We start from the raw sequence: 26836 nt of genomic DNA on the forward strand, positions 1-26836 counted from the left end.
TGCAATGCAAATATAGGAGTTTTCCTATTTCCATGAAATTTTCAGCCGGTTCCCCAGTATCTACTGTACCGGAAAGCGAGAGCCATTTAGGGTATAGTACTAGCCTCAGTCTTATTTCCTTCCTTTCCTTTGCTATTATAATCTTTCGCTCTGATTTCAGTAAGGCACTCCCCTTCTGCAGGAGTTCTGGTTCTGCAGAAGCTGTCTCACTCTAGAGACACTTTTGTAGGAAGGAGGAACATGTTTTTAAACCGGGGAGAGCGTGAGAACTCTGGGTGAGACTGGGGTAGAGTTATACCGGGTGTGTGCGGGTGTGTGTGTGTGTGTGTGGCGGGGGGGTCGCCTCCACAGTCTCCAGGTTTTGGAATTCGGCCCTGGCGCAGACTACAAGTCCCAGAAACCTCCGCAGTGACCCGGTGCGCCACCGATCCTTCCCCTCACTCTTCCAGACAGTTGAGATAAAGGTTCCATTCAGGGCCCGCTGCGGGTTGGTTTGTTTTGAACGGCGGTGACGGCGGCTGGGAGCCCGGCCGGCTGCAGGCGGGGGCGTCAGGAGGCGGATTCCAGCCGTCTTAAGCACGGGGGCGCGGGAGGAGGGGAGCCGGGCCTGAGGGCCGGGGACCGAACTGCGGAGACAGAGCAGGCTGAGGCGATGGAGGGCGACGGGGTGCCGTGGGGCAGCGAGCCGGAGTCGGGTCCCGGCCCGGGAGGCGGCGGAGTGATCCGCGAGCTGTGCCGGGGCTTTGGTCGCTACCGCCGCTACCTGGGGCGGCTGCGGCAGAACCTGCGCGACACGCAGAAGTTCTTCCGCGACCTCCGGGGCTCGCAGCCCCGCGGCTGTCCCTCCTCCCCTGCGGAGGGCGGCGAGGCCGGGCGCGGCCCTGCCGGCGACGTCGCCGCGACCGGGCTGCCGGCGGGTAAGGAGGGCAAGCGGTGACAGAGACGGGGCCGGAGAGGCGAGCCCGGGTGGCGGGCCGCGCCCCTGTCCCAAAGAAACAGGCCCGGGAAGGGGCGGAAAGTGGGAGGAGGGCGGCGTGGCCGGGCCGGGGCCCGGCGGACCGGCTCTCTGAGGTGCCGTGGGAAGGCGTCTCGGGTTGGGGGAGGGGGCGCTGGGGACCGGCTGGCGGGGCGGGGGGCGAGGGGCGCCCGAGGCGGGGGTTTCAGGAGCGGGCTCGGAGGGACCGGCGGCGGGGGCGGGAGCTGGGGGCCCCCGTTTGGAGGCTGCAGAGGTGGCGCCTAGGAAAGTTACTCTAAGTTCGGAGGTGAGCAGTTGTGCTTAGAGTCCCACTTCAGGGATGGTGGAGTGGGCGGGGGGTGGGGGTGGGGGGGATGCAGGACGGGCGGTAGGCAGGGACCCTCAGTACCCAAGGAGGCCAGGGGACTGTAGTGGAGGTTATGTGTGTCCGCTGTGTGTGCGCGTGTGTGTGCAGGCTTGATTTTGTATGTGAAATATACATCAACCATGAGGCAACTCTGAAGAAGTAAAGAATATAACTCTAAATGAGGCTGGAATCGCTAAAAGGGTATCTTATGTCTGCCACGGTATTTCCAGAGATGGCGGCTTGCGCTTATAGTAAAGTTAGAGAGGGGAAGGATCTCTCTCTTTTTTTTGTCTTGAAACTTGACTTGATTCTCTCTGGCATGTGTTAGAGACCTTAAAGCACTTAAAATCGTCCAGCGTCTTTGATCTTGCCTAATTTCTTGCTTCCTCTTAAACTGCTCTTAGTGGGAACAGGAGGGTTTGTTAACCACTTGGTCTAATTAGGAAATAACAGGTTGGATGGGAGAAAGGACTGGCGTCCCATGTATTTAGATACATTGGGATAACACAGCAATGAGCCAGTGGATTTCATTCAGTGATTCTCCAGCGAAAATGTGTGCTAAAACTAAAGTAAAAAACATCTATCCCACAGATGGATTGAGTAGGTCTAGTGGGTGGGTCCTAAGAATCTAAACGCAAGCCATCCCAAAGGGATTCTGATGCAGGTGGGCCACAAACACTTTGAGAAACACTGATTTAGAGGCTGACAGCAAATTTGAATAGCAGGTGTAGAATGCGTTGAATTCTTAAACTCTTCAGAGTTTCTGTGTCAGGCCCTGTGTTTCCAAAGTTGCATGTTTAATATCCTAAATTTGTCTGAGACTCCAAAAATGGTGATAAAAATCAGATTCTGATTAATGATATTTCACGTAATTGGCCTGGATGTAGATAAAAGCTTTTATTTATCTCATAGGATACGTGGGAGGAGAGGGATGACTAGCTTTTCTAAAGTTGTGGTTTTGACATATGCCCAGAGATTTGCTGTGGTAAAATGGACCCATAAAGGGGATTGATTTCTGTGAAGCTATTAAAAAACTGATTTGGGTGAGAAGGGCCGATGTTTTCAGAGATGAGCCCCAGAATGGGTACTTTTACCCTCTTCCTCAGCAGTGCTTGCCAGAAACTTTCCCTGCTCAGTTTTTCTTTTATCTTAAAAAACCCTCTATTGCTGTAATTTTACAGCAACTCTTTATTTTAGAATTACTATTGAAAAAAAAGAGTAGATTCACCTCAGGGAGATGGAGGTTTTCAAGGCACATTGGTTGGCTCTTGTTTTCATTCTTTAAACGCCAACTTAAGAAATGCAAATGCACCTTTGTATTTTGCTTCGTTGGCTTTTCTAGTTGACTGCATCATGAACTCATCTTTGCGAATTTAACTGTGTACACCCTCTGGAGTCTGTTCATCCACAGTAAAAAGTAGGGAAGCGTACAGATGACAGGACAGGGAGCCTTTTGATTTTGTTCCATAAAGTGCTTCCATTAGTTTAGAGTGGAGAGTTTTATCTTTGGAGGTGAAAAGGAGAAATTAGAGAGGTGTCACCTACTATGTATATTTTGGGGGATCTGATTTTCCCTGCTGTTTAAATGATTGTGTTAGAAAGTAGAAACCATTCCTTAAACGACAACTAGTTCTTGTTCTCTCCCTTTACAGACCATCTCTTTACAAGGTCATGTTCGTTCAAAGATTCTCAACTTTCTTCTGTGAATATTGGTTTCTGATTAATAGGAACTTGAAATGTCAAGGAAAGGAACACTCCTTGCTTAACCTCATAAACCTCCTGAAAGTTTTAATCATTGTTTCTGAATGGAAGTGTCTTCTCGGTTGGAATGTAGTATGGTATTTGAGCAATTGAAGATCAGAGACTAAATTTTCATTATTTCACTTTTAACCACAAAAGAGATGGGGAGAAAAAAAAAAGAGAGAGATGGGGAGAACCCCCCAAATAATTCTTCCTTCTTAATTTTGACAGTTTTTAATTCACTGGGGCAGTGTAAAGAGCATATAACGTATATATACTTAGATGTTTTAGAAGTTGAAAAGTAGGTAGAATAAAACTGAAATGAGAGTTGCTTAGCCTGTACAGGAAAAACTGAATTATAAATTGCTTTGATTCAGTTCCTCCTTTAAAAAAAAAAAAAAGCTTTATTTTTTATTTATTTGTTTTTGACTGCACTGGGTCTTCATGGTGATGCCCGGACCTCTGGTTGCGGCGGTGGCTTGTGTCATGGAGCACGGGCTCTAGGGCACTCGGACTTCAGTGGTTGCGGCACCTAGGCTCAGTTGTGATGCACAGGCTTAGTTGTCCCATGGCAGGTGGAGTCCTTCCAGGCCAGGAATTGAACCCTAGCATTGGCAGGTGGATTCTTAACCACTGGGCCAACAGGGAAGTCCCAGCTCCTCTTTTCTTCCCAAATCATTGGCCTTCTTTTCACCTAACTATGGGGGCTGAGAGCCTGTCTGTTGATTTAGCTCTGTAACAGGGGGTTCAAAGGTAGTGAGATAAAGGCTTTGAGCACTTCTGAAGATAGGCAGAGTGGAGTATTACAAAGTAGCAGAGGGAGAAGTATTTTTCTTATTTTCTGGTCCAGTAGAGTTCCAAGCTGTTGCAGTGTATCATAAACCTCTGGATTTTAAGAAGTTGCAATGACTCGAATATATTTAGTTGGAATGCTCTAGTCTGTGCTATATCCTTTCCTCCTGGTTCTGGTCCTTACTGAGTGACCTTACTGTGATTTGCTACAATGTCCTCATCTGAACATGGGGATTATAATAATAGTAGTTGCCTCTGGGGTTGTTGGGAGTTAATATATGTGCTTAGAACAGTACCTGGTAAGGTGCTGTGTAAGTATTAGCTATTAAAGATGGCGCAGTAAGGGAGAGAAATGGTACGGACCTGACAGAAGCAGAAGATACTAAGAAGAGGTGGCAAGGATACACAGAAGAACTATTCAAAAAAAATCTTCATGACACAGATAACCACGATGGCGTGATCACCCACCTAGAGCCAGACATCCTGGAATGTGAAGTCAAGTGGGCCTTAGGAAGCATCACTACGAACAAAGCTAGTGGAGGTGATGGAATTCCAGTTGAGCTCTTTCAAATCCTGAAGGATGATGCTGTGAAAGTGCTGCACTCAATATGCCAGCAAATTTGGAAAACTCAGCAGTGGCCACAGGACTGGAAAAGGTCAGTTTTCATTCCAGTCCCAAAGAAACACAGTGCCAAAGAATGTTCGAACTACCGCACAGTTGCACTCATCTCACACACTAGTAAAGTAATGCTTAAAATTCTCCAAGCCAGGCTTTAACAGTACATGAACTGTGAACTTCCAGATGTTTAAGCTGGATTTAGAAAAGGCAGAGGAACCAGAGATCAAATTGCCAATATTCTTTGGATCATAGAAAAAGCAAAAGAGTTACAGAAAAACATCTGCTTTATTGGTTATGCCAAAACCTTTGACTCTGCAGTTCACAACAAACTGTGGAAAATTCTTAAAGAGATGGGAATACCTGCCTCCTGAGAAATCTGTATGCAGGTCAAGAAGCAACAGTTAAAACTGGACATGGAACAATAGACTGGTTCCAGATTGGGAAATAAGTATGTCGAGGCTGTATATTGTCATCCTGCTTGTTTAACTTATATGCAGAGTACATCATGAGAAACACTGGGCTGGACGAAGCACAAGCTGGAATCAAGATTGCCGAGAGAAATATTAATAACCTCAGATATACACAGATGACAGCACCCTTATGACAGAAAGTGAAGAGAAACTAAAGAGCGTCTTGATGAAAGTGAAAGAGGAGAGTGAAAAAACTGGCTTAAAACTCAACAATCAGAAAACTAAGATTATGGCATCCAGTCCCATCACTCCATGGAAGATAGATGGGGAAACAATGGAAACAGTGACAGACTTTATTTTCTTGGGCTCCAAAATCACTGCAGATGGTGAGTGCAGCCATGAAATTAAAAGACGCTTGCTCCTTGGAAGAAAAGCAATGACCAACCTAGACAGCATATTAAAAAGCAGAGACATTACTTTGCTGACAAAGGTACGTCTAGTCAAAGCTATGGTTTTTCCGGTAGTAATGTACAGACGTGAATGTTGGACCATAAAGGCTGAGCACCGAAGAATTGATGCTTTTGAACTGTGGTGCTGGAGAAGACTCTTGAGAGTCCCTTGGACAGCAAGGAGACCCAACCAGTCAGTCCTAAAGGAAATCAGTCCTGAATATTCATTGAAAGAACTGATGCTGAAGCTGAAACTCCAGTACTTTGGCCACCTGATGCAAAGAACTGACTCATTGGAAAAGACCCTGATGCTGGGAAAAATTGAAGGCAGGAGGAGAAAGGGACGACAGAGGATGAGATGGTTGGATGGCATCAGTGACTCAATGGACATGAGTTTGAGCAAGCTCTGGGAGTTTGTGCTGGACAGGGAAGCCTGGCGTGGTGCAGTCCATGGGATCACAAAGAGTCAGACAAGACTGAGCAACCGAAGTGAACTGATTATTAGTCAATAAACATTTGAGTATCTGGTATGGGGGATAAAGAGTCAAATAAAAACATTGGCCTTGGCTTTGGATTAGTGGAGATCAGTCTTCCCATTCTATATTTTTCTGTTAAGAAAGATAAAAATTATAATTATCAATACTGTGCACCTGTTTGTTTATGTTGAATGAGGACAAAAAGGACTAAGAAAATCTGAACTTTTCCCTCTAGAAAGGTATAATCTTATCTCAACCATATACATGTGCAACATATAAAGTGGAAAAATAGCAGAAGGCTAAAGTTAGATTATAAGCCTTTTAAGTGAGTTACAATTCTTAGGCTGTTATAGCTTTTTGCCTTTGGTTCGTGAACAGCTTTGTTTCTGTAGCATCCTTCACCCTCCTTTGGTCACATCTGATGTAAACTGGCTGCCACAATTGAAAGAGAAAAGCCTAGTGTACCTATTGATTTAAGAAAAGCTTTTCTTAAGAAACAAAGTTGTTTGTAGTAATTTGTATTGATCTATTTGGAAGAGCTGCCTCAGCATTTCAACATAAGCTTAGCAGAGGTGGTGCTGTAAATGTGATTCTTAATTATATTACCTTAAATGAAGAAAACCCTATTTCCCCAAGTATATCTAAAACTTTCACTTTCTTTGTTTTTTTCTGGCATGGAGGCAATATATAGTAGTCAAAAGTTTCAACCACTGTTGTTTTTTGGTTTAACAAATGGGGGGAAAAAAAAGAGTAGTCAACTGGGACTTCCCTGGTGGTCCAGTGGTTGGGCTTCCTCTATTTCATTGCAGGGGGTAGGGGTTAGATCCCTGATTGGGAACTAAGATCCCATATGCCATGTGGCAGCACTGGAAAAAAAAAAAAAAAAAAAAAGGTAGTCAAAAGCAAGCACAGGCATTTGAATCAGGTCTGAGTTCCTCTTCTAGTTCAGCCTTTTATTAACTGTGGGACTTAGAGCAAATTACTCCATGGATAGAGGAGCCTGGTGGGCTACAGTCCATGGGGTCACGAAGAGTCAGACACAACTGAGCGACTTCACGACTTTATTAACTGTGGGACTTAGGGCAAATTACTTAACCTATTACGGGCTTCCCTGGTGGCTCAGATGGTAAAGACTCTGTCTGAAATGTGGGAGACCTGGGTTCCTGGGTCAGGAAGATCCCCTGGAGAAGAAAATGGCAACCCACTCCAGTATCCTTGCCTGGAAAATTCCCATGGACAGAGGAGCCTGGTGGGCGCTACAGTCCATGGGGTCGAAAAGAGTGGGACATGACTGAGTGACTAAGCATAGCACTTAACCTATTGGATTCTTGGTTTCTTCATATGTCACATGGGAGTAATACAGAATGCCACATCTATTTGAAACATCCAGAACAAGAAAATTTGTAAAGACAGAAAGTAGATTAATGATTTTGCCAGGGGATAAGGAGTAACTGCTAATGGGTATGGGATTACTTCCTAGGGAATAAAAATGTTTTGGAATTAGATAGTGGTCATGATTGTACAACTTTGTTAATGTGCTAGAAACCACTAAATTGTATTGGTTTAACAGGGTGAATTTTATGGTATGTAAATTTTATCTAAATAAGTAAATAGAATGGGAATGATAATGTCTACGTCACAAAGTTGTGACATTTAGAGATCATATAAAGCACATAGCACAGGCATATAGTTAGTACTAAACACGCGATGTTTGAGTGTGTGTGTGTGTATGTGCATGTACGTACTTGGTGAACATTAGATTAGGAGGTTGACACATGGGGATTGAGGGAAGAATAAGAGGAACAGAAGGAAAGAATGAAGGACAGAACAATTTTGAGCTGAAGCCAGATTTAGGCCCAGGTCTCTAAGCTCCCAGTTCAGTTCTGCAACTCCCCTCTTGTTCTTTCCTGCTCTGCCCATGAGACTATAAAATGCACCCTTGCATAGGAGAGATTTTGTTACAAGTGAGTCATAACCCAGGCTCTGTAGCTTGCCATGAAACGGTATTTTACTTCAGTGGGAGATTTTATCTGATTGAGTGAGTATAGTGTGACATTACCTACTTAAGCTTCTTATTCCAGTTTCCAGTTCCTTTTCCCCTTCCTAATCTTCTTTGCTAGGATAATCTATTTTCCATGGAATGGGATAGCCCACTACTAAAAAGGCTTGGATAATTCTGCCTGCTCTTGAAAGAAAAGACATTATTACCTTTAAGATGGTTATCATTTGCAACATGCTTAGTTTAGTCTTAAAAGTCATTTCTGATTTCCGTATGGTTAGTTCTTCAGCCTTGTGAGTAGCATTTAAATAAAGAATGGGTTTAAAATAAAAATCAGTTCTGGTTTTAAAATTTTATTTTGCTCTGTCCACTTTCCAGCATCAGCATTTCTTTCTCCATGCCTCTCTGTCTCACTAGGTTAAGGCAACAAAGAATCTTCCTGCAATAAATGCACTTCTCGAAAGCAGTCTTTTGAAAGTAAAGCCTCAAAAAATATGTATTGAAGTAAATTTCACCTTAAACCTATTGCTCAGTTCCTATAGGCTCTAGACATATAGATCATGCTTGTATTTATTTATTTGTATAATAACTATGAATATATTTGTCTTATCTCACCTGCTACATTGTGAATTCTTAATGGTAAAGATGTGTTTTATTCATCTTTATTGTATCCCTGCAGTGCCTACCGTAGTACATAACAGACAAATTAGTATCTGTTAAATCGTTTCCGTGTCTGGTAGATTATTGGAATGATGTGTTTTTCCACTTCAGAAGGACATTTTTCCTCCATGAAAGATACACTATTTTGTATATTTGCCCATGTTTTCCTGTCTGGTCCCTAAAAAAGAGCAATAATAAGCATTTGATAGATGACTAGTTAGGCTAGAGCTGCCAGTATCCCAAAGAATGAGTTTCATGTCCCAAATAATGAGTTGCATGCAATATCAGAGCTTCACCATGATATAGGAAATAAATCCTTAGTATTCATTCCCTCGGCAAATCTATATTAATGCCTAACTCTGTACTGGGTTCAGGACACTCAATAGTGAAGCACCGTCCAAGTAACTGATATTTTTATTTTTAAGTTGAGGTTATGAAAGAAAGAAGGGTTAGCGTTTCATTGTGTATCCTCTGAAGGATTTCTTACACATTGGGATTTCCCGCTTAACCATTAGTCTTTGAGGGCATAAGGATAATGCATATGAGAAGTTCTAAGATTAAATGGTATTGACAAAAACAGGAGTTGAGATGCTTCACTAACTTTGTGACAGTACAGGAGAATTAGCCCCAGTGTATCTTCGATGGAATAACTATAATTGTCTTGTTTGCATGGTTCAGAAGAAGAATGCATTCATGAAGGTTGTGGTTAGAGTGTCTTTCATCTTCATCAGAGCTTACTCACAGGGGAGCCAATGTGAAGAGTGTGAGGTGTGTGGGTGGATGTGGTTTTTTCTCTAACAGTTTTAAGATCTGAGGTGAACTTGCTGTTTACTTCTTGTAGGAAAATAGTTCACCTCTAGGGATGGTCCAGGGAATTTGAAAGGCGTCATTCATATTAAAATAACAAGAGAGTAGAGTCCTTGCGAAAGATATAGCTTTTCTTTCATGACTCTCAGATGTCTGGAGTCTCCTGTAGGATTTTTAGTCTAAGCGTAGGCCACCCCATGCTTGAAAATTGACTGCATTCTTTGCCAAGTGGGGAGTCTGGTAATCTTAGGGATCCTGGAACTTGATACTTTAACAGGACAGATGTAGCAGTGATTGAGATAAGTGCTCCCTTGCTTAAATCAGCCTCTATGAGGAGGTCTCCTCCTAATATTCCTCCAAAAGATTGAAGGCAGGAGGAAAAGGGGGCGACAGAGGATGAGATGTTTGGATGTCATCACCAACTCAACGGACATGAGTTTGAGAAAGCTCCGGGAGTTGGTGATGGACAGGGGAGCCTGGCGTGCTGCAGTCCATGGGGTCGCAAAGAATCGGACACAACTGAGCGACTGGACTGCACTGAAGATTCCTCCAAAGGCCACACGAAAACTCTATGAAGGAAGGTTGGTCAAAGCATGGGGACTCCATCGCGCGTGATGTGCGGTGCCTTCTTTTGTGGTGTTTAGTAGGCAATGTGAGTGGTTTGGATGTATCCCCAGCCTGGGGGTGCCATGTGGCTGTGGGAACCTTTTGACCACAAGCCTTTGAAGTTGAGCTTTATAATGTGTTTCTGTTCCCTGGGGTGGTGTTCTCTGGGCAGGAAGATGGGGAGTAGAACTTGAGGGATTGTTTTGCTTTTCACTTGTTTTATATAAGGCATCAAAACTATCCCAAAGAATAATGAAGCTTATGTATTCATAAAATTCTTTGTTTTAAAAAAAAAAGTCTTAAAAAATGCTTTTATCACTTTTATTTTACTCAGATATAAAAAAAGGTCTAATTTTAGCTTTATCAGATTAAAACTTGAGTGTGTTATTTATGCCAGACAGTTTTTACCCTTTCTGGGTCATATAATGGAAGAGAATTACATTTCCCAGGATTGTTTTGGTGAGGCCAAATTTTCCAAACTAGAGAGACTTAAGGCCATATCATAAAAGCAAGTAGGTAGTGAGACTAATTTGAGTAAAAGCTTTGTGTTTATTCAAATTAGAGGGAGAATAACTGAACCAATATGGAATTTACTTTTTAGGAATAGTCTATATGATATACTCTACCAGTAACTTTTAATGGGAGCTTCCCTTGTGGCTCAAGATGGTAGAGAATTTGTCTGCAATGCAGGAGACCCAGGTTTGATCCCTGGGTTGGGAGATCCTCTGGAGAAGAGAATGGCTACCCTCTGCAGTATTCTCGCCTGGAGAATTCCATGAACAGAGGAGCCTGGTGGGCTTCAGTCCATGGGGTCACAAAGAGTCAGACACGACTGAGCGACTAACACATACGTAACTTTTAGTATTATGGAGATATGTAGGGGCCAGGAAGGAAGGAAGAACATGGGGGAAACAGCTAGTAGGAGAGAAATCATTCTTTTGACATGTAAGAACTCCCCTGGGAAGACCTATTTCAGTTTCTCCTGATTGAAGAATTGGGCTCCTCTTCTGGCTCTTACTCCATGAAGAGAAATGGAGAAGTTCTGCTACTGCAACTTGGAGACATGGCTTGTTAGTCTAAGATAAAAGTAGTCTGTTGGCATATGATACCGAGGAGGCTGGAGCTGCACTGGAGGTGTGTTCCCTATGCTGAGGAACCAGAAGGCCACTGCAGCCAGTGCAAGCTGGAGCTGCTTCTGGAGGCTTCTTGCTCAGTTAACTGGGTGGTTATAGGTTACTTTCATCAAAGTGGGCTTCCCTGGTAGCTCAGATGGTAGAGTGTCTGCCTGCAGTGCAGGAGACCTGGGTTCGATCCCCAGGTCAGGAATACCCCTGGAAAAGGAAATGGCAACCACTCCAGTACTCTTGCCTGGAAAATTCCATGGATGGAGGAGCCTGGTAGGTTACAGTCCATGGAGTCGCAAAGAGTCGGACACGACTGAGCAACTTCAGTGGTTCATCAAAGTATCTTGTCCTGGAGTGGGTATTTTGTCTACCCCTGCTTGGTCTTAAAGACTCGGGTTCTAAATCTGATCCTGAACTTAGATACTTACTTAGATGAGTGCCTTGGACTTCCCAGACTCAGAACTGGCATTAGTAAACCATCCCTGGGAGATTGTGGAGACAGGAAGTAATGTACAGGGCAGAAGTGGGGACAGTGAGGAAACTTCTTGTTTAAAGTCTGCTGTTTCTGTATATAATGGACTTTCTCCTGCTGGGTTTTTTTTTGATGAGTAGAATTCTGTCTCTTAATCTCTTTTGTCTGAGATCCAGACCTGGATATATTTTGCTGGTTATCCTTTTGGCTTATTTTTTTAATTATTTTGGAATAATTTCAAGTTTGTGTAAATGTCACCAGAACTACTACAAAGAGCTCTCATACCCATGCCATGCAGGCTCCCCAGTTGTTAAGATTTTACTGCATTTGCCCCATCACCCAGTCTCTCTCTGTTTCTATTATATGTATATATTTTTGTGAACCTTGTGAAAATGAGCTCTTGATAGGTAGATAGCTCTTATCTCCTCTGAACACTTCCAGTGTACATTTCTCCCAAACAAGGACATACTTTTACATATTAGCATTTGCTGTTGTTCAACTGCTTGGTTGTGTCCCACTGTTTGCGACCCCATGGACTGAAGCACTCCAAGCCTCCCTGTCCTTCAGTATTTCCCAGAGTTTGCTCAGACTCACATCCATTAAGTCGATGAAGCTATCCAACCATCTCATCTTCTCTCACCCTCTTCTCTTGCCCTCAATCTTTCCCAGCATCAGGGTCTTTTCCAGTGAGTAGGCTTTTCACGTCAGGTGGCCAAAGTATTGGAGCTTCAGCTTCAGCATCAGTCCTTCCAATGAATATTCAGGATTAATTTCCTTTAGGATTGACTGGGTTTGATCTCCTTGCTGTCCAAGGAACTCTCAAGAGTCTTCTCCAATGCAATTCAAAAGCATCAGTTCTTCAGCACTCAGCCTTCTTTATGGTCCAACTCTCACATCCGTACATGACTACTGGAAAAACCATAGCTTTGATTATATGGACCTTTGTCAGCAAAGTGATATCTCTGCTTTTTAATACTCTTTCTAGGTTTGTTACAGCTTTCCTTCCAAGAAGCAAGTGTCCTTTAATTTCATGGCTGCAGTGATTTTGGAGCCCGTGAAAAAAATCTTGCATTTTTTCCCCATCTATTTGCTATGAAGTGATGGAACCAGATGCCATGATCTTTGCTTTTTGAATGTTGAGTTTTAAGCCAGCTTTTTCACTCTCCTCTTTCACCTTCATCAAGAGGCTCTTTAGTTCCTCTTCAGTTTCTGCCATTAGAGTGGTATCATATGCATATTTGAGGTTGTTGATATTTCTCCCAGCTTATCTTGATTCCAGTTTGTGATTCATCGAACCTGGCATTTTGCTTGATGTACTCTGCCTATAAGTTAAATAAGCAGAGTGACAATATACAGCCTTGTCGTACTCCTTTCCTAATTTTGAACAAGTCCTTCCTTCCATGTCCTATTCTAACTATTGGTTCCTGACCAGCATACAGGTTTCTCAGGAAACAGATAAGGTGGTCTGGTATTCCCATCTCTTCAAGAATTTTCCACAGTTTGTTGTGATCCACCTAGTCAGAGGCTTTCACTGTGATCCAACGAATGTTGGCAATTTGATCTCTGGTTCCTCTGCCTTTTCTAAATCCAGCTTATATGTCTGGAAGTTTTCGGTTCATGTGCTGCTGAAGCCTAACTTGAAGGATTTTGAGCATAATCTTGTATTTCAGCCTGCAGCTCCCTAAATCAGGAAATCAACAATGAGTCAGTAGTACCATTCAGTGTACAGACCCCATTTAAGTTTTGCCAACTTTTCCAATAATCTCTTTTTCTTTTTTTATGTTCAAAAAGTTGGATTTTCTTTTATTTTCATAAATGTGTTAATTTTTATTTTTTTTCCCCTTTTTTATTTTTTTATTAAATTTATTTATTTTAATTGGAGGTTAATTACTTTACAATATTGTATTGGTTTTGCCATACATCAACATGAATCCGCCACAGGTGTACACGTGCTCCCCTTCCTGAACCCCCCTACCACCTCCCTCCCCGTACCATCCCTCTGGGTCATCCCCGTGCACCAGCCCCGAGCATCCTGTATCCTGCATCAAACCTGGACTGGCGATTTGTTTCTTATATGATATTATACATGTTTCAATGCCATTCTCCCAAATCGTCCCGCCCTCTCCCTCTCCCACAGAGTCCAAAAGACTGTTCTATACATCTGTGTCTCTTTTGCTGTCTCACATACAGAGTTATCATTACCATCTTTCTAAATTCCATATATATGTGTTAGTATACTGTATTGGTGTTTTTCTTTCTGGCTTACTTCACTCTGTATAATCGGCTCCAGTTTCATTTTTCTTTTTCTTTTTTATCCAGGATCCTGTCCAGGAGCACGTTGCATTTAGCTGTTAATGTCTCTTCAGACTCACTGTGGACAGTCTTTCGGCCTTTCCCTGGCATTTATATCTTTGACAGGTTTAAAGAGCAGGCTTTACATTCTATGGGGTGACCCTTAGCCTGGATTGAGCTGTTCCGTGAGTAAACTCGGGTCATGAGCTCTCAGCAGGATCAGGCACAGAAATGATGTGATGTATAGTCATTACCAAGGGGTACATGATGTCTATCATCCACCGTTTTTAGATGTTAAACTTGATATCTGGTCATGTCAGTGCCCTTTACATTTCTTTATCTTCAAGTCACTGTTCTTCCTTTTCCAGTTGCTTAGTCTTTTGTGGGAAGGTATTCTAAGATTTCAGTGATAATCTTGCTCCTGAAGGTGCCTCCTACTACTGGACCTAATGTCCATTGACAACCCACTTGCCTCAGTTGAAGGAAATGGCAGTCCACGCCAGTACTCTTGCCTGGAAAGTCCAATGGACAGAGGAGCCTGTTGGGCTCCAGTCCGTGGGGTTGCAAAGAGTGGACACGACCGGGCCCAGGCCGTACACCTGCCTCAGTGGTGATTTCCCTGGCCTGTGTTTCTTCTGTGTGTCTTAGTGTTTGGGATGGAAGAGCTTTCCTTTGCCACTGTTTGTTTATTGTTTATACCAATATGGACTTCTGAAGTTTTTCAATGGACTTTAATTTCTTATTATTATTTAACAAATGTTTTCATGCGTAAATTGTCCCCAGTCTGGTCAGTAAGCCCTGCTTTGGGCTGATTCCTCTGTCTCTGTAACACATTCCCACCATTGGATCATTCTTAATGGTTCGTAGTTGAGAGATACTGCCTTCCCTTAGTGAAGCGTGGGATTGGCTTCCTAGGGGGCTGTTTCTGCCTCTGCATCCCATGAATCACAGCTCCAGCTGCCTTTTTGCTCCCTCTGCAGCATGGCCAGCCTCAGGAGCACTTTCTCCTGGAATGGAGCTTGTCAGCAGGCTGCTGAGTGTGCTCTCTGGGCTTCGCGTAGCTCCCAGGAGATCCAAGTCTTCGGCAGGGCGGTGGGAGGTGTTGCGTCCCTCTTTCCAGGTGCAGTCGGGTCTGCTTTTCACACTATTCAGGATCTCCACGTGGCCACCAGGTAGGATGACTTGACGGCGTTTCTGCCTGCTTGACTCTCAGCTGCCAGGAGCTTTGGCTGCTTGAGCACGTTTCCGTCACCCATCCACAGAAACCGTCCCTTTCAAGCAAAATGCCGTGTATTACTTGATCCTGACAATTCTGAAACCCAGACTACCTAAGCATGTGTTTTCCTTAAATGGGAATACCTCCTCTGTAACTCAGAATCCTTTAAATTTAGCTGAAGGTCAGAGAGCTTGTTTGGAAATAATAAATGTTTCTTGGCAGAATTATTTCTCTCTCAACTCCTGGGGTTTTTTTTGTAGCTCAGTACTTTGAAGCTTGTAGTAGAATTGACTGTAGTAGAAGGACCGATTCATTTCTCGACTTAGGATTTGTCCTTTACTCTTGGCGCGTGTAGTTAATAAGAAATAAAACATTACTACTTATTTGTGTAAATGCAAATTTGTGTCACTGATTACTTCAGTGACTTATAAAATCTTTTGTATTTCAGTCACTTACAGAGAGGACTTCAAGTTCAGTATTAAAGGTGACATAAAAAAATTTTACCAAAGGAGGGAAATCCTTGGATATCAGGGACAAGTATTGCAGTTGTAATTCTGCTGAGACCTGAATTGACGCTGAAGCCCTGGCAACCTTAGAGTTGCAAGAATAGGAAGCAAAGATAGAGTTCCACTTCATTCACTCCATACGGCCGCCCCTCTTTGGCCGTGGACTGTGCCTTACTCTGGCCTTCACTCATATCATTGATTGGGGTAGAACACAGGCAGGAAGGAGAATGTGTTGCTCTAAATCCACTACGGTAAGTCCCCTCCCTACACATTCTGTTCTGAGAGTGCGTTCGTAGTCCAGTCTATTTGTAAGTCCAACAAAGTTAGCCTAGGTACCCAACTAACACAATTGGCTATATAGTACTTTAATACATCTATATAATACTTTTCACACAATACATAAAAAACAAACACAAAAAATAAGTCATTTTTGACAATTAAAAACCATTCAGTTTTATTAATATATATTCATTTCACATATAGTTAAAATCTTTTACAGTTCATTGTGTTGATTAAAATGCAAATTACAGGCTCTCAGAAACATGTGACCTAATGACGGTTATGATTTCTGTGATTTACAAAATGGAGGCTAATCATTTAGTAAGCATGGATGTACATGAACTGTAAGTAAAAACATTTTTAATGTTACAGTACGGCATATTGAAAAGTATGGTACAACAGCTGGCATACGGGCTGGCGTCGAGTGAACAGGTGAAAAGAGTTGCTGACTGGAGGAGGGACGGGGTGGGGGAGATGGTAGAGCTGAAGGGTCGTCAGCCACCGGAGACAGAACGAGCTGCGGTTTCGTCACGCCTGACGATCGTGGCTCAGGTTCTGGTTTCTTGCTGGATTCTATTCTATCTACCCTCTTGAAAACACGACCCAGTGGTGTCTGGATAGTGGCTCTCCTTTTTTTCTCATCATAGATGACACAGTGGCAGTGGTTTGCGTTCTGAAGGGCTGCTGCGGTCTTCGTGTACCGATACTTTCTGGCTCCCATGCCTCAGAAACTGACCGTGCCTCCTCAGACAGAGCTAACCTAGGCGGCCGGGCACGCGGATGCGCGTTGTCTCGGACAGTTTGCGGCTGTACTCCAAAACCAATTTTAAACGAAGTATCTCCGCTAATGGATCTCTAGGTACATCAGTTTTTACTAGCATTACTTCCCCACTCTACCTTAACTTCAACCCAAAGGGTAATACAGACTAACTGATGAGAGGACTAATAAAAGTTTCTCTGAAAAGTACCTACTTTTTTTTTTTTTTTTTTTTTAAGGAAAGGGACCCTAAGAGCTCTTAGGTAGAATAACAACATTTTAAAAAAGCGTTCACCACCGAGTGGTCATACTGTCTTTTTCCTCCAAGCTTTGTTCCTCATGGTCTTGGGCAGTTTTCATAAGGAATCTCTCAGTCTGTTTTTAATTGGGGTCCTGCAGCTACTAAGTTCTGTTTGGCCCCACAGAGGGAGAAAGTGTGGTGTAGGGGAGGGGTGTAGGGGGGGAGGAATTTCTCCTCTACCCTCTTATCTCCACCTGGGCCTAAGAATTAAACTGACATTAAACAGATAAGCAGGAGAAGAGCGTAAATACACTGTTAAATCTTATCTGTACGTGGGAGTCCTCAGAAAAGAATGAAGACCCAAAGAAGCAGAGTTGTGCTTTTATATACTGAAATTGGACAAAGAGAAGTAAATTACGAGAGGTGACAAGACATAGGGGCTTGGGCTAGGGCAGTTAATGGTGGGAAAGTAAGTAGAAAGACACTGGTTAGTTTAACAAGACTTATTTGTACAGACTTTTCTTGACCTCGACTCCGGTAATAGGAATGTTGCTTTCCTCTGTTATAGGGAGGACATCTTCCCAGTGAGTTTATTTCTGGCTTTCAGGAAGATAAAAGGGAGGTCAGAGTGCCCTTCTCATACCTGCTGTTTGTTCAGTGCCTTTAGCTCAAAATCATCCTTATGCTAAAGAGGCCTTTTGGGGGATGGTATATTCTGCCACCCTTCACAGACATTGTTTACCATGAGGTATTCACCTGGCCCCCTGAGACCTAAAAAACAGCTCCTGCTCCGTTCTAAATAAATAGAGAAACATGGCTTCTTTTTTGTTCTGTTTTACCTTTTAAGTTACTGCTTCCTCTTCTGTAAATGAGGATAGTAATAGTTTGTCTCTGGTAGGATTATGAGCATTAAATGAGCTGAGGCAAATAAAATGATGTACTTAGAAAGGGCTCAGTAAATATTGTGGGGGAGGAAAAATATTTTCCCTCTACCCTTCTAGATTTTTGTCTTTTATAAAAAGACAGACTAATGAGGGGAAAACGACAGATGTGTACACATAGGAGCTACCCAGGAAAAACTAAGTAACTCCGAAATGGCGCAAGCCAATACCTTAAATACTGTCTCTAGCTAAAGATGAAACACGCTGGGGTGGGGTGAGGTGGGGGGAGTCAGTTATCGGTGGTTATCAGGAAAAGCACACTAAACAAGGGTAAGGTTATTAGGCAGTTTAAAGTGGTTGCCTTCTGCATTGATAAGAGTTTCTAGACATTTCGAGTCTTCCTCCTATTCGTGAAACTGGAGGAATATACCCTTACAAATGGGAGATTTCCCTTTTAAGTATAAATATCTCTTACAAAAAGTAACTTCTCAGTTTTCGGAGCTTAACCTGTGTCTGCTAGTTCTTAAAAATAACCTCAAAATAGTATGTCAAAGAGGCATATTTTGGGATGATATATTTTGTTCCCCTTCATTATCTGACACATAAACAAAATGCATTACTGCTTAGCTGCTCCTTCTTGTATTTGAAACATTTGTTAACCAAGATAATCTGTATTTAAGAATCATAAAGGGAAAAAAAAATGTTTTGGCTTTTAAGTTAAGACAATTTGCTTTGAATTTTCCTGCAGTCAGAGTCGGCAGGGTTAATGTGTTCCAGCTGAGAAGCCATGCTGTTACCTTCTGGCAGTCCCATATGCAGATGCCGTTATATTAATTACAGTAGAAAACATGATTAACTCAAAAGTCCTTAACTGTCAGTGAAGCAGCTGCTTTAGCTCTGAAGCAGGTTTTCTTCCTCCTTCCTCCTGTCGGTCTCCCGTTTTTCATCTCTTTATTAGAGAGCCGCTGAGACTGCCCAGGAGGCCCCCAGAGCCCCGGCTTGCTCCGTCACCTTTTGATCTGCAGCTGTAGCAGTCCAGGGGAGCTCTCGTAATGAACTTCACGTCTCGTTGAAAAACAACCAGACACTGCCTAGCCCCCTCGGTTATTTTTCTTTCAATAGTTAAAACCTGATGGAATCCTGGAATTTTAGAACTGGAAAGGATGTTAAAGATGACCTAATCCAGCTCCCTAGTTCACAGATGAGAAATCCGAGGCCGAGAGAAACAAGTGGATTGCCAGAGTCACAGGGCCAGTCAGCGGTGAGGCCCCGGGTCAGAGCGCCGCCCCGCCTGTGCTCTGCCCACCGCCCTGCTGTGCTCCACCCTCACCAGACCATTTGCCAAGGGGAGCGAGGAGTGGAACCCTCTAGTTTCAGCTTCATTTTTCTCCATGCTCTCTTTCAAATCTTGTAGACACATTGAAGAGCAATGAAAAAAACCTAAAGATTAGTGGGAGAAGCGAAGAGCTTGGATAATGATATATTGAAAACCAGATGGAGATATCCATATTGAAGACTTTTTCTCTGTCTAGTAAGTTGCACACACAACCCTAGCAAAGCGCCTGGAAACGAAAATTCGAACTGGACTCACTGTCAGCCCCCTCTCCCATTGCACTGGCTGACGGTTGTTTGACTCCAGCGAGTTTATTTATAGTGACTGTTTCTGTCACTGCAGAGATGGGGTTGTGATACTTTGGGTCAGATGAATAATGGGTGTGTCTGCTGTGGGTTTGGCCAGTGCCACATGGTTTACTGGTTTTCCTATAGTCTCCGAGGTGTTGAGATCTCTCCCTTTGGTCCTGAAAAATGGTTGGTTAGTTTTCATTCTCTGTTACCCACTCTCCTGGCAGCAGCAGTAGTCACAAAACTCATTTAGACGCACTGTTGTTACTATGGACCAGCTTTTCTTGTGGGCCCTATGAAGGGTGTTGCTATGAGCTTACTTAGACAGCCACCTGAGCTCTGAGGAGGACTGGGAGGAGAGAAAGGAAGTAAGGTGAGAGCGGATCTAGCAGGAGCCCTCGTGCTCAGGCAGAGCCTGGGGGGTAAATCCTGCAGCTGAATGGGGAAGTCCTTTTCTGCTGTCCGGCTCTGCTCTCCATGTTGAGATGAAGGGCGTTTTTAGGAATGACGGTTGCTCCTATACTGTTCATGGTACTGGATTGGTCATCATATTACTGGATTTTTCTGAGTACTTAGTAGAGCCACTTACGGCTTTCTGTAGACAGTTCTCAATGAGCAAACAAATAACAAAACATTTTTTAGTCATTGCGTTGGGTATTGAGGATACAGAGAGAAATACAGTGGTTCTTCCTGCCTTTGATAATTATAAACGTACGACTAGAATAGTCTGAAGAGGTGAGCAAGATTTGCCGTCCCAAAATGTGTCTCTTTGGTATGAGAATTAGTTTAGGCTTGGCTGTTTTAAAGAAACAAAAAGCTCAGCAAGAGTTGTTATCTTCCTCACCTTAACTACCTAAATGAATTTGTATAGAGGGCCTATCACCAGAGCTAGCTACAGTGTAGGTATGAACTCGGTGTGATAGTTGGGGGTCAGAATCTTCTCTATGTCCGGTTGTTTCTGGATGGCCCAGCAAACATTTGTTTACCAAACGTTTACTCTTCCGTGAATTGCCTTGTTTCTCTTTGAAGACCCAGCCCCCTGCCCCCTCTCTTTGTTCCAGGATAACGTATGTATCTCATTTAACCTGTCTTTTGAAACTCTCATGTTCAGATTCCTCATGTGTATGTAATTAAATTTCATTTTCTACTGTTAATCTTTCCCATGTCAATTTAATTCTTAGCCCCAGCCAGAGGAAACTAAAAGGGTAGAGGAAAATTGTTTTTCCTCCCCGACAACTGTAGTAAATGCTGTTTAGTTGTCAGTGAGGTGTGGAGGGACTCAGGACTCCCTACTTGCTGAGTGGTCACACACGCAGGGGCTGTGTCCCCTTGCTTTTAGTTAGTAAGTCAGAAATTAGACCAGTTGTCTGGTGTTTTTCCCTCGTGCTTAATAAATGCCTTGCATAGAGTTGGGCCCTCAGTTACCGTTTTGCTTTCTCATCTCTCCCAGGAGAATAGATTTCCGTGTTTCAGTGTCTCGTATTGCTGGTGTGCTTCTGCTGACCAGGTGACGTACTTAACAGGCAGACATGAAAGGAAGAGCGTAATGAAACGCGTAAAGGGGTCTGAGTGAAAGCCAGCTTCTTTAAACCTTTTGCTGCCATTTGTTGGAGAGAAGATTTAAAATAGTTTGTAGCAGGATAGGTAGAGTTGAGGGGCTTCCCTGGTGGCTCAGTCAATAAAGAGACCACTTGCAATGCAGGAAACCTGGGTTTAATCCCTGTGTTGGGAAGATCCCTTGGAGAAGGGATAGGCTACCCACTCCAGTATTCTTGGGCTTCCCTGGTGACTCAGATGGTAAAGAATCTTCCTGCAATGTGGGAGACCTGGGTTCGATCCCTGGGTTGGGAAGATCCCCTGGATGAGGGCATGGCAGTCCCCTCCAGTATTCTTGGCTGGAGAATCCCATGGACAGAGGAGCCTGGCGGGCTGCAGTCCATGGGGTTGTAGAGTTGGACACGACTGAAGGGACGCGTGCAGGTAGAGCCAGAAGTGGGACAACCTTTTAAATGAATCTGGCCTCTCTTGCTTCAATTACATAAAATAAATAGCTTATGAATGGTTTAATGCAGCTCATGGTTACATGACTAAAGCAAATACTGTTTCAGTTGGTGCCACCCTAAATTTTAATGAAGATGTATGTATTTGGCTTCAAATACAGATCGGCTTTCTAACAGCCTAAGAACTGTGTGTGCCTTTCTGAACAAACACGAAGTTGCCTGAATCTTAGAATTGGGCAGGCACTGTCACTGAACAAGTTGGGGAGTGATTGAGTTTGGAATCGGAGAGTTCCAGTCAACAAATTTCTGGTTCCTTTTCCCAAATAGAAGTTCTCATACTTTAGGAAGCCTTTTTTTTCTCCTGAGTATTATTTGATCTGTTTTGTGGAAGCTTGCAGTATAGATGAGTGTATCCTGGAAAGATATTTCTGAGATAGATCAAATCTTCCTTGATTTGCTTGGATTTTATCCTAACAGGTAGTCCTTTCCCCTTTGTCTTACTTGGGGTCTTGTCTTCCAAAAACTGAAAGAATATGATTTGATTAGAGATACTGATCTTAATTAAGCATTCAGTGTTTTAAGAAAACAAATGACTTGGCAGCTGGGATGCTGTTACCAGCTATCAGAGAAATGAACTGGAAAAGATTCTATGCTTATGCACACTCAAATAACATTTTATTTCAATGTATGTGTGTTAAAAGACTACACACATTTAGTTACAATAAAATATGTTATAAATAAGGAAAATAAACTAAAACTGCATGTGGTAGAGTCATTTTAAAGAACCTTTCTGTGTTCAAGTATTAGGTTTTGTGTCACAAGGAAGGTTTTTATTTTGATTTGTGTTCAGTCCTTGTGGGCTTCCGAGGTAGCGCAGTGGTAAAGAATCACCCTCTCAGTGCAGGAGACACAGGATATGTGGGTTCTATCCCTGGGTTGGAAAGATCCCCTGGAGTAGGAAATGGCGACCCACTCTGGTATTCTTGCCTGGAAAAGTCCATGGATGAGGAGCCTGACAAGCTACAGTCCATGATGTCGCAAAGAGTCGTACGTGTCTGAGCATTAACGCACGCATTCAGTCCTTGGACTCACGTCCCAATAGCATAGTCTTTTCTGGTTTTGTCAGTTTAATGTCCTTTGATTGAGTCCTTGTAAACTCCTTAGGCTGTCCCTCCACTGATTGAAACCGGGTCAGGAAGGGGAGATTAGGTCACTGCCACGAAATTTCTGGAAAGAAAGAACTGCTCTGGGGGCGAGCCAGAGAAGGGACTCCTGTGTGATATTTGAGAAACTTTTCCTGACTGGGATGTTTTTCTAGTATCTCCTTCCACCAAGAGCTTCCTAGAAGTTTCTTTTCTAGGAGGCTGCCATCTAATGGGATCTCTGTGTCAGTCTCTGTCTGCCCCTCCTCACTCTTCTCTCTGTACTCCTTTCTCCTTCCACCCCGTCCCTGCCCAGGCCAGCTGAGCTGCATTTCCTTCCCACCCAAGGAAGAGAAGCGCCTCCAGCAGATGGTGGACTGCCTGCCCTGCATCTTGATCCTCGGCCAGGACTGCAGTGTCAAGTGCCAGCTGCTGAACCTGCTCTTGGGGGTGCAGGTGCTTCCCACCAACAAGCTGGGCGGTGAGAACTGTAAGCTTCGGCGCCTCCGCTTCACCTATGGGACTCAGACTCGGGTCAGCCTGGCGCTCCCTGACCAGTACGAACTAGTGCACACGCTGGCTGCTCACCAGGGCACCTGGGAGACCGTCCCTGAGGAGGACCTGGAGGTGCGGGAGGACAGTGAGGACGCTGCCCGCGTTCTAGCCGAACTGGAGGTGACGATGCGCCATGCTCTCTTACAGGTACCGGTCCCGTCCTTACACGGGTGCACTCGTAGGCACCAGCTTCATTGTACCTGAGCTTTCTCAGAAAGTAGTTTGGCAGTGTGTACTGTGGGCTCTGAGCATCAGCAGATAGAGTCAAAAGAACGTGATCTGGGAAGGTGAAAACCAGACAAGGCTGTAGCAGTGCCCGTCCCTGCCTCTACTGCTGTGCTGCAAGGCCCTGGGCAGTTTGTCTAATCCCTTTCTAAAACTGAAGAATATGATACTTACATCTCAGCCTGCCTTTACAGAAAGAAGATCAGGGTTAGAAATCCTTTTTCATTTCTTAGCAGGAAGGTGTGGCTAGAATTGTCTCTAGCCATCCCTTTCTAAAAGGAACATATGATTGACGTTCTTACAGAATTGAAAACAAGTGAAGAACTTTTGAGTTTTTCCTTAGATCTGCCATCAGTTCAGAGAAGGCAATGGCACCCCACTCCAGTACTCTTGCCTGGAAAATCCCATGGACGGAGGAACCTGGTAGGCTGCAGTCCATGGGGTCGCTAAGAGTAGGACACGACTGAGCGACTTCACTTTGACTTTTCACTTTCATGCACTGGAGAAGGAAATGGCAACCCATTCCAGTGTTCTTGCCTGGGGAATCCCAGGGATGGGGGAGCCTGGTGGGCTGCCATCTATGGGGTCGCACAGAGTCGGACACGACTGAAGCGACTTGGCAGCAGCAGCAGCAGCCATCATTTACTAAGTGAGCCAGGTCATGTCTCCTACTTTCTAAGGGACTTCAGAACATGAGGACAGATCTGGCTCAAATAAAGAGATCCTATCAACTGAAGAATATGTCTGTTTCTCTCTTGAAGTAAACTCCCGAAGAGGACACAAGTCTTATGGCATTTCCTAAAAGATAATATTATCTGTCTGGTATTTATATCTCTACCTAGGAAGGACTTGTCTCTTGTGCAAGACTTTCCTTGCTACTGTATAGCTAGGACTAGACTATTTTATTAGACCAAAAGGTGACAGGCACAGCATGTGAATGTGTCAGGAGCATGGGATTGGGCAGAGAAGGTGCCTATGTCAAGGATCAGGAGCTGGCAGGAATAAAAGAAGCAGACATTCTCAGAGAGTTTGTCACCTTGATTAGCTGTGCCAGGAAGGAGGGGCTCATTTGGCAGGACTTGGAGAGTACTATCTTCTTCGCTTCACCTACTCCTGTTCTAGAAGGCTTGGTCTCTCAGTCAGTGCAGTGAGGCCTTTGATTGTCGCTTTGGCTTATGATTCTCTGGAAGTAGAAACTGTCATCTCGTTTCTTTCCAGAGTCCAGTTATCTTTTATCTCAATAAATGCTAGAGGGATTTAGTATACAAGCCAGCATTTTCTCTCAGCTCAGTTTCACTGGTGGCTTTCCTCTGTGTTCAGACTGAGAGCGTGCACTTCTTAGCTCCAAGACAACGCGAGAGTTCTCGAGTGACTCTGGCTGTGACCCTTGTTTATTGACTGAGCCTGCTCGGTTGGCTCATAAGCTTTGTAAGTGTATGATCCAAGCACAGTCTATAGTATTCTGGTCTAGTTACTTCAGTTTCCAAGAGCTCAGTGGTTTTCAAACTTGTTTAGATTTTAATTCATGCTCAGAAATAGCATTTTATTATTAGGACCGACTGCATATATACATGTGTGCATTTGGAATAAAATTCCATGAAACAGAACTTTCGCTTCTTGCAAAATACACTGATATTTTCTTCTCTATTCTATTTGACTTCATTTTTTTGAAAAATGATAGCAACCCACTAAATTGTTGATCTGACAATGTATTCTGACCTACAGCTTAAAAAACCCTGTTAAATAGCTGAAATGACTGCTCTTGGTTGGGTGGTGATTTTTCCTGTTCTTGAGTTTTAAAAACAGTCTTGGAGTGCTCGCTTCGGCAGCACATATACTAAAATTGGAACGATACAGAGAAGATTAGCATGGCCCCTGCGCAAGGATGACACGCAAATTCGTGAAGCGTTCCATATTTAAACAAAACAAAACAAAACAAAAAAAAAACAGTCTTGGAGTGTGAACAAAGCCATCTGTAGGACAGGTGCAGTATTTGATTGATTTCTCTGTGTCCCTTCATTTTGTTGGTTTTGATTTTTAATGCTCATTTACTTTTGTCCCATGAGCTAGGCTGATAAAATAAAGTCACAGAAGAGAAAGTGAGAGCTATTTCCCAAGTGTGTGTGTGTGAGTCAGTCATGTCTGTGTGTCTGTGTGAGTCGCTCAGTCATGTCTGACTCTTTGCGACCCCATAGATTGTAGCCTGCAAGGCTCCTCTGCCCATGAGATTCTCGAGGCAAGAATACTGGAGTGGGTTGCCATTTCCTTCTCCAGGGGATCTTCCTGACCCAGGGATCGAACCCTGGTCTCCTGCATTACAGGCAGATCTTTTACCATCTGAGCCACCAGGGAAGCCATGAGCGCATGTCTTACTGGTGAGAGTTCCCAGCGATGCTCAAGGAATACATTGTTGTTGTTTAGTCGTTCAGTTGTGTCCGATTCTGGGACCCCATGGACTATAGCCCACAAGGCTCCTCTGTCCATGGAATTTCCCAGGCAAGAATACTGGAGTGAGTTCCCATTTCCTTCTCCAGGGGATCTTCCCGACCCAGAGATTGAATCCCCATCTCCTGCATTGGCAGGCAGATTCTTTACCACTGAGCCACGAGGGAAACCCCCGTGTATATATAGTAAGCACTCAAACTGAGTTAACAATTAAGAAGGCTACTTGGCTGGGAGGGAAGTTAAGATACCTAACCAGTTTTCTCTGCATGGTTGAAATATGTATAGATTCCCTTTCATGAGAAATATCCTTCTCTTTTCTTGAAGAACTTTCTAGCCTCCCGTGTTCTGTTTATGTGGTTTGTGAGGCTTCTATAGTAATGTTTCTTTGGATCTGCTTTATACGGCAGTGATTTTGATGTGGAAACAGCCACGGACCCCCGCATTTCTAACTTTAGAACCCCCCTGATGGTGGCCTCAGAGGGGCCTTAGCCTCTGCGGCCTCAGGCTCTGCTCTGCCACTGTCGTCAGACTCCTGTCTCCATTGGCTTACTGCTGGGAGCATTTCCTAAGCTACCTTGAAGATTTTTCTTGCCAGTGAGAAAGATCTTTTTTTTAGCTCCAGTTATATTTAGAACCAGAGAATTAGCTCTAAACAGCCCTTCAATTTGGTTCCTAAAAGGGGTCGTAAAGAAAGGAAACGTTTAGCTAAAGGAAACCAAGATTGAATTAGGGGAAATGTGATGTTCATTTTTAACTGTCAAATTACTAAAGCAGAATTTCCCCTTACCCTCTTACACAATGGTCATTCTTCTAATATGTTACTTTAAAGTCCTCATAAATTAGCCATTTTCAATTTGTTTCAGAGTAGGGCAACTCACATGGAACCCATACCACATGGTACCCACATGGAATACTACAGTATTCCCAGTTTTTGAGCTCTGGGTCCCCTGAGATTCTCAGTTCATAATTCAATAATAGAGGAATACTGTCAAGCCATTAGTTCCTGAAACCTCATTTAGTGTCAAAACATGGTCATTTTCCAGTTGGCAGTACATTTCACCCTTCTCCATGTTCATTAGTTTTGTCTTCATGTACATCCTTCCCCATCCTAACCTTCACCCCTTTTCTGGTGTATATCTCAGCTCCTTTTCTTTTTTGTTCCATTTACAAGTCCAGTGGCACACAGTCGTCTGCCTTA

The 26836-nt window shown here is 43.7% G+C and overlaps 1 protein-coding gene and 2 non-coding genes across 7 annotated transcripts in view; all 3 read left to right on the forward strand.

Moving 5' to 3' along the window:
• Positions 1 to 455: 455 nt before the first annotated feature.
• Positions 456 to 26836, forward strand: part of DSTYK (dual serine/threonine and tyrosine protein kinase) — a 51804-nt gene continuing 25423 nt past the window's right edge. For 2 of the 5 annotated variants that reach the window (XM_044943283.2, XM_025277782.3), the window contains exons 1-2: positions 456 to 917; positions 22730 to 23115. In XM_044943283.2, coding sequence (XP_044799218.2) covers positions 653 to 917; positions 22730 to 23115 — 651 coding nt within the window. In that variant the 5' untranslated portion in view covers positions 456 to 652. Of the gene's footprint in view, positions 918 to 13724; positions 16629 to 22729; positions 23116 to 26836 lie in introns of those variants that run through there. The other 3 variants (XM_006062267.4, XM_044943281.2, XM_044943284.2) reach the window with 3 other exon arrangements.
• Positions 11135 to 11207, forward strand: TRNAC-GCA. The gene has a single exon. It is a non-coding gene; the product is annotated as a tRNA-Cys (tRNA).
• LOC112582779 lies at positions 25007 to 25113 on the forward strand. The gene has a single exon (XR_003107154.3). It is a non-coding gene; the product is annotated as a U6 spliceosomal RNA (small nuclear RNA).

This window comes from Bubalus bubalis, chromosome 5 (genome assembly GCF_019923935.1).
Source record: "Bubalus bubalis isolate 160015118507 breed Murrah chromosome 5, NDDB_SH_1, whole genome shotgun sequence".
NCBI classification, from domain to species: Eukaryota; Metazoa; Chordata; class Mammalia; order Artiodactyla; family Bovidae; genus Bubalus; species Bubalus bubalis.